At 49.0% G+C, this 16,744-nt stretch overlaps 1 protein-coding gene across 1 annotated transcript in view; it reads right to left on the reverse strand.

Annotated features, from left to right (window-relative positions):
• Positions 1-16,744, reverse strand: part of PRODH2 (proline dehydrogenase 2) — a 458,908-nt gene that overhangs the window by 164,652 nt on the left and 277,512 nt on the right. Inside the window, exon 7 of the mRNA XM_086922192.1 lies at positions 14,170-14,336. Coding sequence (XP_086778318.1) covers positions 14,170-14,336 — 167 coding nt within the window. The remainder of the gene's footprint in view (positions 1-14,169; positions 14,337-16,744) is intronic.

The raw sequence follows: 16,744 nt of genomic DNA on the forward strand, positions 1-16,744 counted from the left end.
AAATGGAAGGAGCGAGATGGGGCGGTAATTTTTGAGTTCGGTGGGGTCTGCTGTGGGTTTTTTCAAAAGGGCGGTGAGTTCAGCGTGTTTCCAGTCTTCCGGGAAGGTGGCGGAGTTGAAGGAGCAGTTGATGACGTCTCGGAGGTGCGGTGCTATGACGGAGTCTGCTTTGTTGAAGATGTGGTGAGGACAAGGGTCTGTGGGGGATCCTGAGTGGATGGAATTCATCAGGCGGATGGTGTCCTCAGTGGAGATTGGGTTCCAGTCGTTAAGGGTGTTCACGGGGGTGAGATGATCAGCAAATGGAAGGGTGGGTTGGTTTCCGGGTTGGTTGTCAAAGCTGTTGTGGATGTCTGCAATCTTGTTGTGGAAAAATGAGGCTAAGGAGTCGCAGAGGGTTTGAGAGGGGGTGATGTCGTTGGAGTTGGCCGAGGGATTGGAGAATTCCTTGACGATGTTGAAAAGTTCCTTGCTGTTGTGGGCGTTGTTGTCAAGTCGATCCTTGAATGCTGTTTTCTTGGCTTTTCGGATTAGTTGGTGGTGAGTGCGGGTGGCGTTTTTGAAGGCGTCCTTGGTGCTGGTGGTAGGGTCTTTTTTCCAGGCCTTTTCAAGGGAGCGGCAGAGTTTCTTGGATTTCTTGAGATCATCATTGAACCATGAGGCCTTCTTGCTGCCGGGTTTGTTTTGACGTTTTTTCAGTGGAGCTAAGGTATCAGCGGTGTTGGATAACCATAGGGTGAGGTTGGCGGTGGCTTCGTTAACGTTAGAAGAGATGGCTGGGGTGTTTTGAAGGAGTGATGCGGAGATTTGGTCCGTGGTGATTTTGTTCCAATTTCTTTGCAGGGTAGGTTGGAGGTGGAAGCTGGGTTTTGGTTTGTTGTAGGTGAAGTGAACGCAGCTGTGGTCAGTCCAGAGGAGTTCCGTGGTGTGGCTGAAGGAGACATGGTTGCTGGATGTGAAGATGGGGTCGAGTGTGTGACCTGCGATGTGGGTGGGGGAGGTGACTAGTTGTTTAAGTCCGAGGTTGGCGAGGTTGTCCACGAGGGTGGCGGTGTTGCGGTCGTTGATATTTTCGAGGTGAAAGTTGAGGTCTCCCAGAAGGATGTATTCTTTGGAGGGGAGCGCGTGTGGGGTGATGAAGTCCGTGATGTCTTCACTGAATTTTGCGCGGGGTCCTGGTGGTCTGTAGGGGAGGGTGCCTCTGAGTGTGGTCTTGGGGTCGATGTGGATCTGGAAGTGAAGGTGTTCGGAGTTGGCGAGGTTGGCGTCAGAGCTGGTTGATATGCGGATTGATTTCTTATGGACGATAGCGATTCCTCCTCCTGTGTGGCTGGTACGGTCTTTGCGAGTGATCTTGTAGTCTTCAGGGATGGCAATGGTGATGTCTGGTGCGGAGGAAGCATTCATCCATGTTTCCGTAAGGAAGGCGATGTCCGGAGAAGTGGTGTCTAGTAGATTCCATAGGTCGATGGCGTGCCTGTGGACCGATCGGGTGTTGAGCAAGATGCATTTTAGGTGGTTGGGGTCGGGAATCTGTGGTGTGGTCGTAGCGGAGATGTTGTTGGTGCCGCTGAATTTGCAGGAGAAGCAGGAGAAAGGTCCATGGGTTTGTCCAGGGGCGGCTTGGACGCAGTTGGGGGCGCGACCGGGGTTAAGGGCTAGGAGGGTGGCGGCATCGTAGGTAAAGCAGGGGGGATGGGAGGGACGGGGGCCAGGGGGTCTGGCGCTGGGCGCGGTCCAGGCGCGGACGGGCGTAGACGGGCTTACCTTTGGCGCACCTTCGGCGTGTCCGAAGCGCGTGGACGCTGCGCGTGGGGGCATCTGACATAAATGGAGAGTGAAGGGGGGCGGAGCGTGGGAGGGTCAGCCGGGAGGCGGGAGCGAGGTGGGGGAAGGGCCAGGGGCTGCTACACCAAATGGCAGAAAGCACAATAAGGAATGCAACAGAGTAAACGGAGGCGCTTTTAATATTTCAACTCTGTAGCAAGCACAACCAGCAAGTGCGCGCTAGCGATCTTATGGACTATGACTATGCAGGCAATATCAATTTCAATTTATATACACAGAGCACAATGCAGGCAATATCACTTTTTACACGCAGAGCACACAATCGCTACTAGCGGTAAGATAGTTTGCATACAAGCGCTACAATCCGAATTGCAGAGACAGGCGCTACAAAATCAGCGTGATGGTGAAAGGGCAGCAGAGTCAGGCGCTACAATACCACGTCTGCGAAGGAGGAGGCAAGGGGAGCGGCCGTTCGTGTCCAGGACAGGACGGTCACAGCTCCTTGGAGGGTGCGAGGCTGGCTTGTGGTTTCCGTGGGTGGGAGGGTCAGCCGGGAGGCGGGAGCGAGGTGGGGGAAGGGCCAGGGGCTGCTACACCAAATGGCAGAAAGCACAATAAGGAATGCAACAGAGTAAACGGAGGCGCTTTTAATATTTCAACTCTGTAGCAAGCACAACCAGCAAGTGCGCGCTAGCGATCTTATGGACTATGACTATGCAGGCAATATCAATTTCAATTTATATACACAGAGCACAATGCAGGCAATATCACTTTTTACACGCAGAGCACACAATCGCTACTAGCGGTAAGATAGTTTGCATACAAGCGCTACAATCCGAATTGCAGAGACAGGCGCTACAAAATCAGCGTGATGGTGAAAGGGCAGCAGAGTCAGGCGCTACAATACCACGTCTGCGAAGGAGGAGGCAAGGGGAGCGGCCGTTCGTGTCCAGGACAGGACGGTCACAGCTCCTTGGAGGGTGCGAGGCTGGCTTGTGGTTTCCGTGGGTGGGAGGGTCAGCCGGGAGGCGGGAGCGAGGTGGGGGAAGGGCCAGGGGCTGCTACACCAAATGGCAGAAAGCACAATAAGGAATGCAACAGAGTAAACGGAGGCGCTTTTAATATTTCAACTCTGTAGCAAGCACAACCAGCAAGTGCGCGCTAGCGATCTTATGGACTATGACTATGCAGGCAATATCAATTTCAATTTATATACACAGAGCACAATGCAGGCAATATCACTTTTTACACGCAGAGCACACAATCGCTACTAGCGGTAAGATAGTTTGCATACAAGCGCTACAATCCGAATTGCAGAGACAGGCGCTACAAAATCAGCGTGATGGTGAAAGGGCAGCAGAGTCAGGCGCTACAATACCACGTCTGCGAAGGAGGAGGCAAGGGGAGCGGCCGTTCGTGTCCAGGACAGGACGGTCACAGCTCCTTGGAGGGTGCGAGGCTGGCTTGTGGTTTCCGTGGGTGGGAGGGTCAGCCGGGAGGCGGGAGCGAGGTGGGGGAAGGGCCAGGGGCTGCTACACCAAATGGCAGAAAGCACAATAAGGAATGCAACAGAGTAAACGGAGGCGCTTTTAATATTTCAACTCTGTAGCAAGCACAACCAGCAAGTGCGCGCTAGCGATCTTATGGACTATGACTATGCAGGCAATATCAATTTCAATTTATATACACAGAGCACAATGCAGGCAATATCACTTTTTACACGCAGAGCACACAATCGCTACTAGCGGTAAGATAGTTTGCATACAAGCGCTACAATCCGAATTGCAGAGACAGGCGCTACAAAATCAGCGTGATGGTGAAAGGGCAGCAGAGTCAGGCGCTACAATACCACGTCTGCGAAGGAGGAGGCAAGGGGAGCGGCCGTTCGTGTCCAGGACAGGACGGTCACAGCTCCTTGGAGGGTGCGAGGCTGGCTTGTGGTTTCCGTGGGTGGGAGGGTCAGCCGGGAGGCGGGAGCGAGGTGGGGGAAGGGCCAGGGGCTGCTACACCAAATGGCAGAAAGCACAATAAGGAATGCAACAGAGTAAACGGAGGCGCTTTTAATATTTCAACTCTGTAGCAAGCACAACCAGCAAGTGCGCGCTAGCGATCTTATGGACTATGACTATGCAGGCAATATCAATTTCAATTTATATACACAGAGCACAATGCAGGCAATATCACTTTTTACACGCAGAGCACACAATCGCTACTAGCGGTAAGATAGTTTGCATACAAGCGCTACAATCCGAATTGCAGAGACAGGCGCTACAAAATCAGCGTGATGGTGAAAGGGCAGCAGAGTCAGGCGCTACAATACCACGTCTGCGAAGGAGGAGGCAAGGGGAGCGGCCGTTCGTGTCCAGGACAGGACGGTCAGCACCACAGGGCGCATTTGCATAGTGTTGGTGGGAGGGGTGGTGCCTCCAGCGCGATGGCGCCTTTTATTTTTTATTTTTTTTCTAGAAGGGGGCTTTGTGGCCCCCCCTTCCTTTACTGGTTTTTGGGCCCTGGGGACCCCATCCCCCAGAGCCTCGCCCCTAATTATTTTTTAAAAAAATTAATTGGGAAGCGGCCGCATGGGTCCCCCTCCTGAGGCAATTTATGGCTCCGGGGACCCCATCCCCCGGGGCACGGACACTTTATTTTTAATATTTTTTCCAAGGAGGGGGGCTGTGTGGCCCCCCTCCTGAGGCTTCTTTTAACCCTGAGGACCCCATCTCAGGGGCTCTGCCTCGTTTAAGAAAAAAACTCTTTGGGGGGAGGGGGGCCACGTGCCCCCCTCTAGGGCCCCCTATGGCCCGGGGGACCCCATCCCCCGGGGCCTGGCCTCTCATTGGAGACCGTGGGGGGGTCCCCGATCCCCCCACTGTCCCAGACGGCTCCCCGCCTCCTGCGGGAGCTGGCATTGCTTTCCCACATGGGGAGCTGCTAACATGCAGCTCCCCATGTGGAAAAGCAATCTGCTTTGCTTCATTGAAGCGAGAGCAGGTTTCCCTGCTCTTGCTTCAATTAAGCAAAGCAGCGGCCTTCGACACTGTCTGCCACCGTACCCTAGTGCAGCGCCTCAGCAACGTCGGAATCCAGGAGAAGGCACTGGAATGGATCATCTCATTCCTCGCCGGAAGGACACAGAGAGTCCGCCTCCCCCCGTTCAGATCAGAAGCCACCGAAGTCATCTGCGGCGTTCCTCAAGGCTCCTCGCTCAGCCCAACCCTCTTCAACGTCTACATGAGCCCCCTCGCAGCCATCGCACGCCAACACAACCTCAACATCATCTCCTACGCCGACGACACCCAGCTGATCCTCTCCCTCACCAACGACCCCGCCACCGCCAGAGCCAACCTACACGAAGGGATGACAGACGTAGCCAAGTGGATGATGAACAGCCGCCTGAAACTGAAATCGGACAAGACGGAAGTCCTCATCCTGGGATCTTCACCCTCCGCCTGGGACGTTTCATGGTGGCCCCCCGCCCTGGGCAGCGCACCCAAACCAACAGACCAAGCACGCAACCTGGGCTTCATCCTGGACTCCTCCCTCTCCATGACCAGACAAGTCAAAGCCGTCTCCTCGTTGTGCTTCAACATCCTGCGCATGCTACGTAAGATCTTCCGGTGGATCCCCACCGAGACCAGGAAGACGGTCACCCAGGCCCTCGTCACCAGCCGTCTGGACTACGGCAACTCCCTCTACGCCGGAACCACCGCCAAACTCCAGAAGAGACTCCAGCGTATTCAGAACGCCTCAGCACGACTCATCCTGGACATCCCCCGTCGCAGCCACATCTCCGGACACCTGAGAGATCTGCACTGGCTCAGCAAGAGAATCACCTTCCGTCTCCTCACCCACGCACACAAAGCCCTACACAACCAAGGCCCAGGATACCTCAACAGCTGCCTCAACTTCTACGCTCCCACACGCCAACTTCGATCGACCGGCCACGCCCTCGCCGCCATCCCCCGCATCCGAAGAGCCACCACAGGAGGAAGGTCCTTCTCCTACCTGGCCGCCAAGACTTGGAACTCCCTCCCGACCCCTCCGCCTGACCCAGGACCACCTTGCCTTCAGGAAGCAACTCAAGACCTGGCTGTTCGAGCAGTAGCGGACCCCCCTCCCCTAGCGCCTTGAGACCCTCTGGGTGAGTAGTGCGCTATATAAATGCTTTGATTGATTGATTGAGTTTGCAATGGCAAACTGTAAACTACAATGCCCAGAGGTGGGCACCCCGGGACACCTCAGGAGCTGGCCCTGGAGAATGGCAGTCTCCTAGCCCATGACAGGCTCCAGGAGGGGGCCCCTGCGGCCCCCCTCCCACAACTTACAAAACCCCGGGGGGTGGTGGTTCCGGGGCTTGGGCTTAGGGGGCCTTTGAGCCCCCCAGCCATCTTTTTTGAAGCCCTGGGGGGTGGCGGTCCCCGGGGCTGGGGTGGCTGAGAACTCCCCCACATATTTCAGAAAAGCTGCGGGGGTGGCGGTCCCTGGGGGGCCCCTCTGGGCCCATTACTATAATATATTGCCCCCAGGAATTGGCCCCCCCGAGCGGTAATTATCAACGAAGCGCGGGAGTCCGCGCTTCAGTTTTTTTTTTCACTACGGGATGCGCAGTTCCTCTGCGCATCCCGCGATTTAAAAATAAAAAAATAAAAAAAACTGGCCTTGGCGGTCCTTGTGGGACCCCCTGAGCAGGCCTAGGGGGTCAGGGTGTTTCTACCCTGTCCCCTTTGCGTGTTTTGCGTGGTTTCTTTCACTGCTTTCATGTGCCTCTGTTCTACCGAGGCACAGGATGGCTGCCAACACTTCCTGGTTTGAATTGTTGACAGCCAATTAGCATAAAGCTCGTGCTCTGGAGGATCTGCGGCCCTAGATATATATGTGTTTTTACTTTTGAATTTCTCAGCAACTACTGAACGGATTTACACCATTTAACAAAAAGGCACCTTTCAGAACCAAGGGCTACCACTTTGCCAAATTTTGTGTAATTCCGTTCAGCAGTTTAGGCAGTAGCCGTGGCTAAAGTTTCCTATGGGAAATTGCATGGGGAAAACATGTTTTGGGAGCCCCTTTTTTCTCGCCCTCCGCTTGACGAATCACCGTGAAAGTATATATATATATAAGTAGCATTCCTTTCAGAGAAATACTACGTATTAGAAGGATTAGTAGCACAGACCAGGAGTGTCACAAGGCTCAGGAGGAAAGAAAGAAACGGTTTTTGTCCCGTGGATATTCTGAAAAGATAGTCCAGAGGGCAATTAACCGATCGATAGCAATAACCAGGGAGGAGGCTTTAACTGTCAAAATTAAACCCATCACTGTGACAGAAAGCAATCCCAAGATGTCCCCTAGAGTTATTACTACCTTCAACAAACAGCATAAGGAAATTAGGAAGATTTTCTATAAAAATTGGAACTTGGTGACAGGGGATCCTGTCATAGGTAGATACATAACAAAAAAAACAGATATCACCTTTAGAAAATCAACCTCTATGGCTGACAGATTAGTAAGCAACATCCTTGAGAAACCTGTATCAAATACTTGGATGGCTCTTAGTAGTGGTTTTAAAAAGTGCATGGTTTGCAACGCTTGCAAGCATGGGTGCAATAAAACTCACTACATAGTACCGTTTAAAGAGACTGCAGTTCCAATTAAGAAGCATTTTACCTGCAAGACTGATTATGCAGTCTATGTATTGCAATGCCCTTGTGGGTTAAGATATGTGGGTAGTACTCGACTACCGGCACACAAGCGGATATTGCAACACCTAAGGGCCATCGTAGGAAAGGATCAAACTTATCCGGTGGCCAGTCATTTTGAAAGTGTTCACAACAGTGACCAGGTGCATTTACAGTACTGTGTTATAGATTGTATCATGCCTTTAAAGAAAGGAGGCAATAGAGAAGGGATGCTTCGCCTTCTGGAAACCAGACACATAATAGAACTAGATAGTCAGACCTCGGGAGGTCTTAACGCGAGTGAAGACCTAAACACGTGTTTATAGTTCTTATGCTGTAAAAATATTATAAGTTATGTATCTTGGTCCCTCAAAACATCTCTAGGCTCCTTATATGTTACTTTCTATAGTAGATGTTTCTAACATAGTAGCAAACGGAACACTGATCTCTTATATGGATTTATCAGGATATGACAACGATAGTTTGAACAAGAAATTATGAAATAATGACCTCCTCCCCCTGTTCCCCATGATTTTTAATTTCGTACAGAACAACTATATAGTAATATTTTGCACATTATTTGTACTTTGGGGTTTGGGTTTACTGATAGGGACTTTTGAAAAACGAGCATGTACAGTGAAAGATAAAAACCTATTGGTGTTATTTTGGTACCCTATATGAAATCTTTTTAACATGTAAACTGTTTTATATATGAATAATGTTTTACTTCATTTAATTGAGTTTTAAAATTGTCTATATTGCTTAGTTTGCACATATATTTGCTGCTATGCACTAATGCCACAAAGAGGTTTAAATAATTTTAGACACTATGTCTTCTATTGTATTTTTTAACTTTTATAAAAGGATCAATTGTGTTTTTTTGATGTAGTATGTTTACATTCCATATTGCGAGATTTGCACAGCTCCTTGTGGCGTTTTCCAAATTTGTTATTCTGTAACCAAAGTTAGACACTATGTCTTTAATTATGCTGATTACAGAACACAATGAACGAACCCGTTTACAGTTTCTTAAAGGGTTAAAAAAGTAGGATGTTACTATTGAACTCCACCTCTTGTTACATGCTCTGTAAGTACCCTCAACAATTTCAGCAGCACATCATGTGATCAAGCCTCTGGCTAGAGGTGAAACGCGTTATGCGGGCTTGCTGGGTGTTGATTTTCTCAATGGAATAAAGCACTGAATTTTTGCACCAGAATTGGGTTTGGCTTGTTCGTCTTTGAAACAGTCAGAGTACAGGGATTGTATATGTGTGGACGTCGGACGAAGCAATTCGATATATATATATATATATATATGTATGTATATATAGCGTGAATGTTAAAGCGGCCGTCCTGCCGCTGAGAAGCACCACCTCAGAAGCAGGGGGCCACGACGTCACGGAGTGAGTGGCTTCATATGTGGGGCACAGAAGGAGGATTTTTAACAAGTCTCTCTCACTGGGGCTCATGTGGAGCCTTAATGACAGCATGAATTAAGGGCACCTCTATTGGTAGATGAAAGACGGACTTCGCCTCCCAGAAGGCAACGTACCGACTCATTTTGAACAGCCAATAATTGGCGTGCGATCCCGCTAAATGAGAAGGCGGGGTCTGATGGTGCTCTATGGACTGTGATGCTGCAAAAGAAGGGACACACTTGAAACGCTTCCTGTTAACAGCCTGATGCTGAAATGTTACTGGCGAGAGCAACTGTTTTGACCTAAATAAAGTTGTTGGGTAAAGCTCTGCTGTGCCCGAGTGCTTCTCGATTGTTGGACAACCCCCACGAGCGTGAATATATATATATATATATATATATATATATATTACATTAGGTGGTAGACTGGTTGATTTGTGAAATGCTACATGGTTCTCGGTGGAGGCGTAATGAGGAGAAATGTGTTTATTTTCCTAGTTGTTTCCTCTTTCGATGTATGCTGCACTCTGCAGCACACATAGGAATAGGGAAAAGCCTCCAAGGAATGTTTTTGTGTAGGAAGGTGTCCCTTCATGCCCAGAAACAATCTTGCCTGAAATGCAGGCACCCTTGCACGGCACCTGCGTTGTAGCTAGGCAGCACATATTGCACAAGAAGAAGACAGGAATGTTGAATATAATGTTAGATATGCCACATTCTTGCCCTCTCCGCTGCCATGTAACGCAGCACAGCAAGGTGATTTTCTTTGCTGCATTGCGTGCCATTTTGATAAATCTGTCCTGTAGTTTCTTAGTTCTCCAGACTTAATACAGTTGTATTGTGCTGAATAAAGCTCAGAATTGAGAGAGATCTCAAGAAATTGTCCAAAGGGTAACAATGAATGTCAGCAGACTTCATGGGGGGGAGCCACAGGGCAAACAGGGGCTACTGGGACAATCATCGTATGACGGGTTTGTTTGCAGTGGTGTACTGTGTCTCATTCTACTGTGGCTCTGCGAAGTGGCCCAAGTAGATTCTTTCCACACTTAACTTTCAGGGTAGCAAGGGCAAGCTGTCAAAAGCTTCTCAGGGGATTGTGTGGGGAAGTGAGACTCCAAACTCAACAGTAAAACAACAGACAGAGTAAATCATTGCCCAGCGCTGGTCTTTTTAGTAAAAGAAAGTATGTTTACTATCACAGCAGAATGGAATTCTACATGATTAGATAGAAGTAAGACTACAGGAATAAACAATCTCACAGACAGAGTTCTGAATGAAGCACTACCCCCTCCATGGTTCCCTTCTTCCGATTCTACAGTGTCGCCCAATGTCTATGGTCACCTCCCCTCAAGTAGGGTTTAGGCAAGATAAGGCAATTACGCAAGTTTCATTATGCTGTCCACAATCTGAGAGTCTAGACGACCCCTTATGACACATGTTTGTCCCACCGATGCTATCACCTACAGTCAGCATTTATTTGTTGTTCCACACATCTGGGCAGAGCCAGGTACTCTCCTTTCCTTTCTGAGTAGGCAGACCAGGAAGACCCACAGCTTCTCAAGCAAGTTGCGCAGACTCCAGGTGATCTCCTCTCACCTCTGCAAAACTGGATGTCATCCAGACAGCAGCACCGGTCTTCGAGCAAATGTGGAGGACTAACTTCTTTGGTCCAGAAGAACTTTGAACAGGAACAAAGTGGGTGATTTGGGTCCAGTTATATACCTCTTTTTCAGACACTGTTTACGGTCTCAAACTCGTTTGAGGTAGTTCCTTTGAAATGTATTTTTCTGGCTATAGTGCAGACACAGCTTTTTTAGAAGGTGATGGCTCTCACAGCCGGTAGTGATAATGCTGGTTCCATGTAGGACTTTCCAAAACGTGTGCACACTGAAGTATGGTACCCATGCACCTGGTTGTTTTCAGTCTTCAGGGCAGACAATGCTTAGAAACTTCCCCAACTTTAACAAAAGAATATGCTACATTAACAATCCATCAATAAAAGATATTCACAATTTCATAGGGCAACCCTGTTTCCATCCTCCCTCATCTCAATGTCTGTATCTTCACACTCTAGGTTCAGGAATGCAAGCAATACACTTTCACTGCATTGGGAAAACTGTATCCATCATCCATCTAGCACCATACTAAAAAAGGAGCAATCCAAAATGGATCCTGCCACTCTCACCAAACATACTCACTTTGCCCACTGTTAGACCTGGCCTCATTGGCGTGGGTCTCCCTTCCTCTTTTCACTTCCTATCTTTTATGTTGACTGGATTTATATGCTCTGGGCGCCGTGCCACTGCTGCCTAGTGCCACAGCGCAAATGCTCCCTGTGTAAAGATGACTATATTAATTAGGATAACCTTAATGCCTAGATCTGTGTAGCATGTTCAAATAGAGAGTTACCCTCCATTTCACTGTTACTATTGTGAAGCTACCCGTTCTCATAGGCCAGAATGGGCAGGTTGAGGATTACCTTCTATAATCCTATCTGACCCCAGGAACCTGATAGGAACTTCGAGTTTGATATGTTTATCCTCAGGACAATGAGGTACACCTTTAGTAAGGACCATTTATATATCCCATGTTTGAAAATGCCTCTTCTGAAAACACTGTATTTTCTTGCCTAAGCTTTCTTGTAGGACTTGCTTGTATGTGTTTTGGCATCTGGTTTTAAAGCAGCAGGGCTAGCTGGGTCAGACCTGGCTGGAGAGAGAGATCGGTATTCAGAGCATGGGGAGGGGTGACTCTTTGATCTGAGTAAGACCGTGCCTGGCAAGGTGAATGATGGCTCCACCTCCCATAGGGCATCTGATAGTAGACCTACTTATTCTGAAAGGGCAGGATGTCGCCTTGTAAACCAATTGCGCCCGACCCCACTGAACTGGTTCTGACTGGATTGAGTGATTTGTGACTTTAGAGAACAAATACTTTTTAGGTATAAAATGCTGCGCTGGAACTTTGTTCAAGTGTGTTCCTTCTGGATGCCAAGACGAAACTCTGTCCGAGTGAACAGAGGAAAGGACTTTGAAACTTACACCAAGCTTGCTGGAGAAAGTAACCGAGGGCCTGAATTGAGAGCGCCTCCTGCTAAAGTCTCAGGGACATTAGACTTCACCCCGTCAGCCGTCGGAATTCCTGTGCGAGGGATTCTGCTTGCAGGTGAGGCCTCAGTCGAGTGATCCGGAGTCTCTAGTTCTACTGTGAGGAACGCGGACTGAAAACTTTGGCTGAATCTGCGGTGGCAGCTGCAGCTAACAGAGAGCTGCCGCCGCTGAGACCACGCCCGAATTTGAACCTTCGAAACCCTCACGGGGTCTGTGTGGGCCGCTGCAGCTAAGAGAGAGCTACCGCCGCTGAGAGCCCGCCTGAATTCGAACCTTCGGAACCTTTGCTGAATCTGTGTGGGCTGCTGCAGCTAAGAGAGAACTGTAGCTGCTGAGTGCCCACCGTTGTGCCAGCCTGGTCGAGATCACCCTTCATCCCGTGGGCTGCCTCAGCTAAGAGAGAGTTGCTGCCGCTGAGTGCCAGCACCTTTGCCAATTTTGCATCATCGTGATTTGTCCTGTGGGCTGCCGCAGCAAAGAGAGAGCTACTGCCGTTGAGTGCCAGCACCTTTGCCAACTTTGCATCATTGTGATTCATCCTGTGGGCCACCGCAGCTAAGAGAGAGCTGCTGCCGTTGAGTGCCCGCACCTTTGCCAATTTTGCATCATCGTGATTCGTCCTGTGGGCCGCCGCAGCTGAGAGAGAGCTGCTGCCATTGAGTGCCCTCACCTTTGCCAACTTTGCATCATCGTGAATCGTCCTGTGGACCGCCATAGCTAAGAGAGAGCTGCTGCCATTGAGTGCGCACACCTGTGCCAACTTTGCATCATCATGACTCGTCCTGTGGGACGCCGCAGCTAAGAGAGAGCTGCTGCTGTTCTGTGGCCACACCTTTGCCAACTTTGCATCGTTGGGATCCATCCTGTGGGCCACGCAGCTAAGAGAGAGCTGCTGCCGCTGAGTGCCCGCACTTTTCCCAACTTTGCATCATTGTGATTTGTCCTGTGGGTCGCCACAGCTAAGAGAGAGCTGCTGCCGCTGGGTGTCCGCATCTTGTTCACTAGAGTTGAGGATTGCCGCTATCGTCATGTGGGCCGCTGCAACTAAGAGACAGCTGCTGCCGCTGTGAGCCCACCACAGAGCTACAAGACGAGAGTCATCGCCACCACCAGCCCAGGCCATCACAGATGCGTGCTGCTGCCACTGAGAGACCGCCTTTTCCCAAGTGCCCGAATCATTGTGGGTGCACGCTGCGGACCCCTGCAGCCAAGACTTGTGGTTGCTGGGAGTCCGCCTGTCACTGTCTCCGCTTTTTGAGAAGCTGCGTGCTGTGTCCCCTTTCAACTGCAGGTATCTGGTGCGCACCTGGTCGCTTAGACCCCGGCCTTGAACTCAGTCAGTGTCACATTCTGGTGAATATGTTATTGCCTTTTTTAGTCCCTATTGGTTTACGTGCATTGTAGTTTGTTGAAACTCTTTGAGAGTCTTGAGTTAAACCTTAGATAAAGATATTATTTTTCTATACCTATCTGAGTTGTGTCCTTTTGTGGTGTCGTTACTGCCTTATTGTGCATAGTCTGAAATGCTTCACACACTGCCTCTGAGATATGCCTAACTGCTCGTTCTACGTTACCACAGGGTTGAGCAGGGGTTGTCAAAGGGGGTAGCCCACTTGTCCTAACTTAGGAAGAAGGGTCCCTATTTGGACATTGGCGCCAGCCATTGCCAAATAGAGACCCCAATTTCTAACACCCACAATATCACTATTGTGTATGTGCCATACATATACAATGTACACATGCAATTGACGCACACTGTGCACGATAGTACAAAGTTTACAGTGCCATGTTGAAGCAGCACCTTTCCCAGCTGCGGCAGCTTCAGGTAAGAGCGGTGGGGCCAGGTGAGGGGGGATTTCGACTTTTCCCCTAATGGGACCAGTAGTCCATACTTCTTTCTGAAACAGAAAAAGATCTTGAGAAAGGTACATACCTGTATACCATCTAGGTGACCTTATTGTCTCAACAGTGAACAATAAATGTGTGCATTTTCTTTGTGGATCTTCCACACTACCTCTTGGATATGGAGTAGAACTAGGGAAACTTGCCTGGTGTCTATTCAGAAAGAGGACAATCAGTCTGCATCCTGTATGACCCGAACCGTGCATGTCACTCACTGACACACACGCAGGACTATCACATGTCCCATTGCAGAATTCTGTCACTTCAGCGCTCGCCTCACCTGCTATTAGTGGCCTCCCAGTCTGGATTGATGGGGTCTGGACAACTTCTCTCCTTGGCCAACTTGCGTTCTTTGTCCATGTACGCACCTCGGACCAGCTTCACCCCAAAACAAATGCCCAGGCGCTGGGCCAGTCCCAGGTCATTAGTCAACAAATTGAAAGAATCCTGTGTCATAGGGAAGAAACCACAAATGGAAATGGGGTAATAGCAGGGGTAATATGGCATGAGAAACAACTAACCCACATCTGAAACGGCGTCTTACTTTCTTATCACAAACATGTTTTGACAGAATAAGGGTATAAAAAGAAAACACCTTCACTAGTCACCTGCAACCAGTTTATTACAGGCATCAAGCCTTGTAATAGTAGCCCAGCTGCACGAAGCCACACAACGTGAATAGGAGCCTAAAGCAGTCAATAGCTGTGCTCGCTGCAGGCGGATGAAGAACGTCCGCTGGAGCCCCTGCAATCCTCGGTGTTTCACAGGCAAAAAAGATGCCAGTCCTCAACCCAGCACAACTGCAAGTGGAAGGTATCCAAACACATCAGTGAGAAAAAACAGTGCTTTAATTGGGACGGTACTGTCAGGTAGTCAGTGCCTGCGCATCTTTATTTTGAGTGATAGAGTACCGCCACTTCTCAGCAGAGGTGCAATACTTTTAAGTGGAGAGTACTGGGATTTCTCAGGGGCAAATACTCTGGTATTGGGTACCTATACTGCTATTTTCAATTTCAAGAGCTGGGGAAAAAAAGAGACATTCCCACTCTGAGAAATGCAGCATCGGATTCAGAATAGGGGGGATTCAGAGTACCAGGGTCAGTAGAATCAGAGGGCACTTCTGACACTTTTACTTTACTTTACTTTAAATAACTTTTTTCAAACTTGGACAATAAGATCATATAAGTACAATAGATCATAAAATACATATTCAGTGATTTGTTACATTCCAACACAATTAAATAGACAAACACAGATAGAAACCATCTTTACGTTTTTGGCTAAAACACTATTTTAAAATATTCTGTATTCATCCAATATATAATAAAACGTGCAAGAAAGTACCAAAGCAAGTTAAAGTGCAGATAATAAGCTAATCAGTCTACTATTTGCTAAAACCAGATGAAAGCAGATAAAACCAGCTAGAAAGCTGAGGCTAAATAGAAATACTCCATTAAAAACAAGCTTAATTCATCCAGTATATGATATAAAGTGCAAGACAGTACAACGGTCAATTAAAGTGCAAATTGTAAGCCGATCAATCTCCTATTTGATGAACCATACATGAATAGGATGTAAGAGAAAAATGTATATGAGGATCAGGGAGCCTTTGGAGAAAAAACAAGGCTGTGCGACATTGTACAAAGTTATATTTCAGGAACAAGGGGCGTATATACTTTTTCCATTCATAGAAATAGAATTTACAGAAAAATATTAAATGAAGATTAGATTGAGGGGAAATGCCATCTGGCAATTCAGTAATTGAATAAGTCACTGCAGGAAAGCTCAGCATGCAAGGGATGAGACTTAATCTGAATCACACTACTACATATCGGTGACGGATATTTGTCACAGAGACTAGTTACGAGTTAGCTTCTGCAAGGGTAGGGGGAAGGCGCAGATATAAGGCTACCATGGTTTTGTTTACAGTAATGTGAAAGCCATTCATTTGCCCTATGCACTCTAGAGCGGGATTTCATTTCAGCTTTTGGAGTATTCAAACAGTTAAGTGGGCCATTACATAGAGATTCAAAGCACAGTGTTGACAAGAGTAGGAAAGTAGGATCTACTTCTTATGGTTACTCCCACTTTTTGCTGAATGTATTGCTGTTTTTGACTAGTCTTATTGGGATCCTGCTAATCAGGACCCCAGTCTATCTGCTTTCTATTTAAACTGTTGTGCCATGTACTTAGATACACTCCAGGTTGCATACTCGGGTACCCTTGCCAGACCCTAGTATATGGGTCCCATGTACCCAGGAAATAGGTACCCCACAGGCCTCCCATGGGCTGAAGCATGTATTATGCCACCCATGAGAGGCCATGCAAAATGGACCTACAGGCCTGCCATAGCAGCCTGTGTAAGTTGGTCCATGCACCACCAACTAAAGATATAGGGGTGCCGCTCGCAGCAGACTCTGCCCATTACCTTGATCGCTGCCTTCTTGGTGAATCCTACTGCTCTGCCCGCAGCACTTGTTGGACTTTCGGCGTGCTTAGGACCCTGACTGGAGGGACGATTACTGCGGGAGGCCGGTACTGCGAGGACCAGCATTTTTGTAAGACCCACAGCTGGTGCCTCTTCCCGTGCTCTCCCCGCCTTCTTCCACCAGCACTTAACTGCTCGCGGCCCCCGCTCCGCGGGAGCCGCTCGCAGCAGACTCTGCCCATTACCATGATTGCTGCCTTCATCTGACCCTTGGCAAATCCTACTGCTCTGCCCGCAGCACTTGTTGGACTTTCGGCGTGCTTAGGACCCTGACTGGAGGGACGCCTACTGCGGGAGGCCGGGACTGCGAGGACCAGCATTGTTTGTAAGACCCACAGCTGGTGCCTCTACCTGTGCTCTCCCCACC

Source organism: Lissotriton vulgaris, chromosome 5 (assembly GCF_964263255.1).
Source record: "Lissotriton vulgaris chromosome 5, aLisVul1.2, whole genome shotgun sequence".
NCBI lineage: Eukaryota > Metazoa > Chordata > Amphibia > Caudata > Salamandridae > Lissotriton > Lissotriton vulgaris.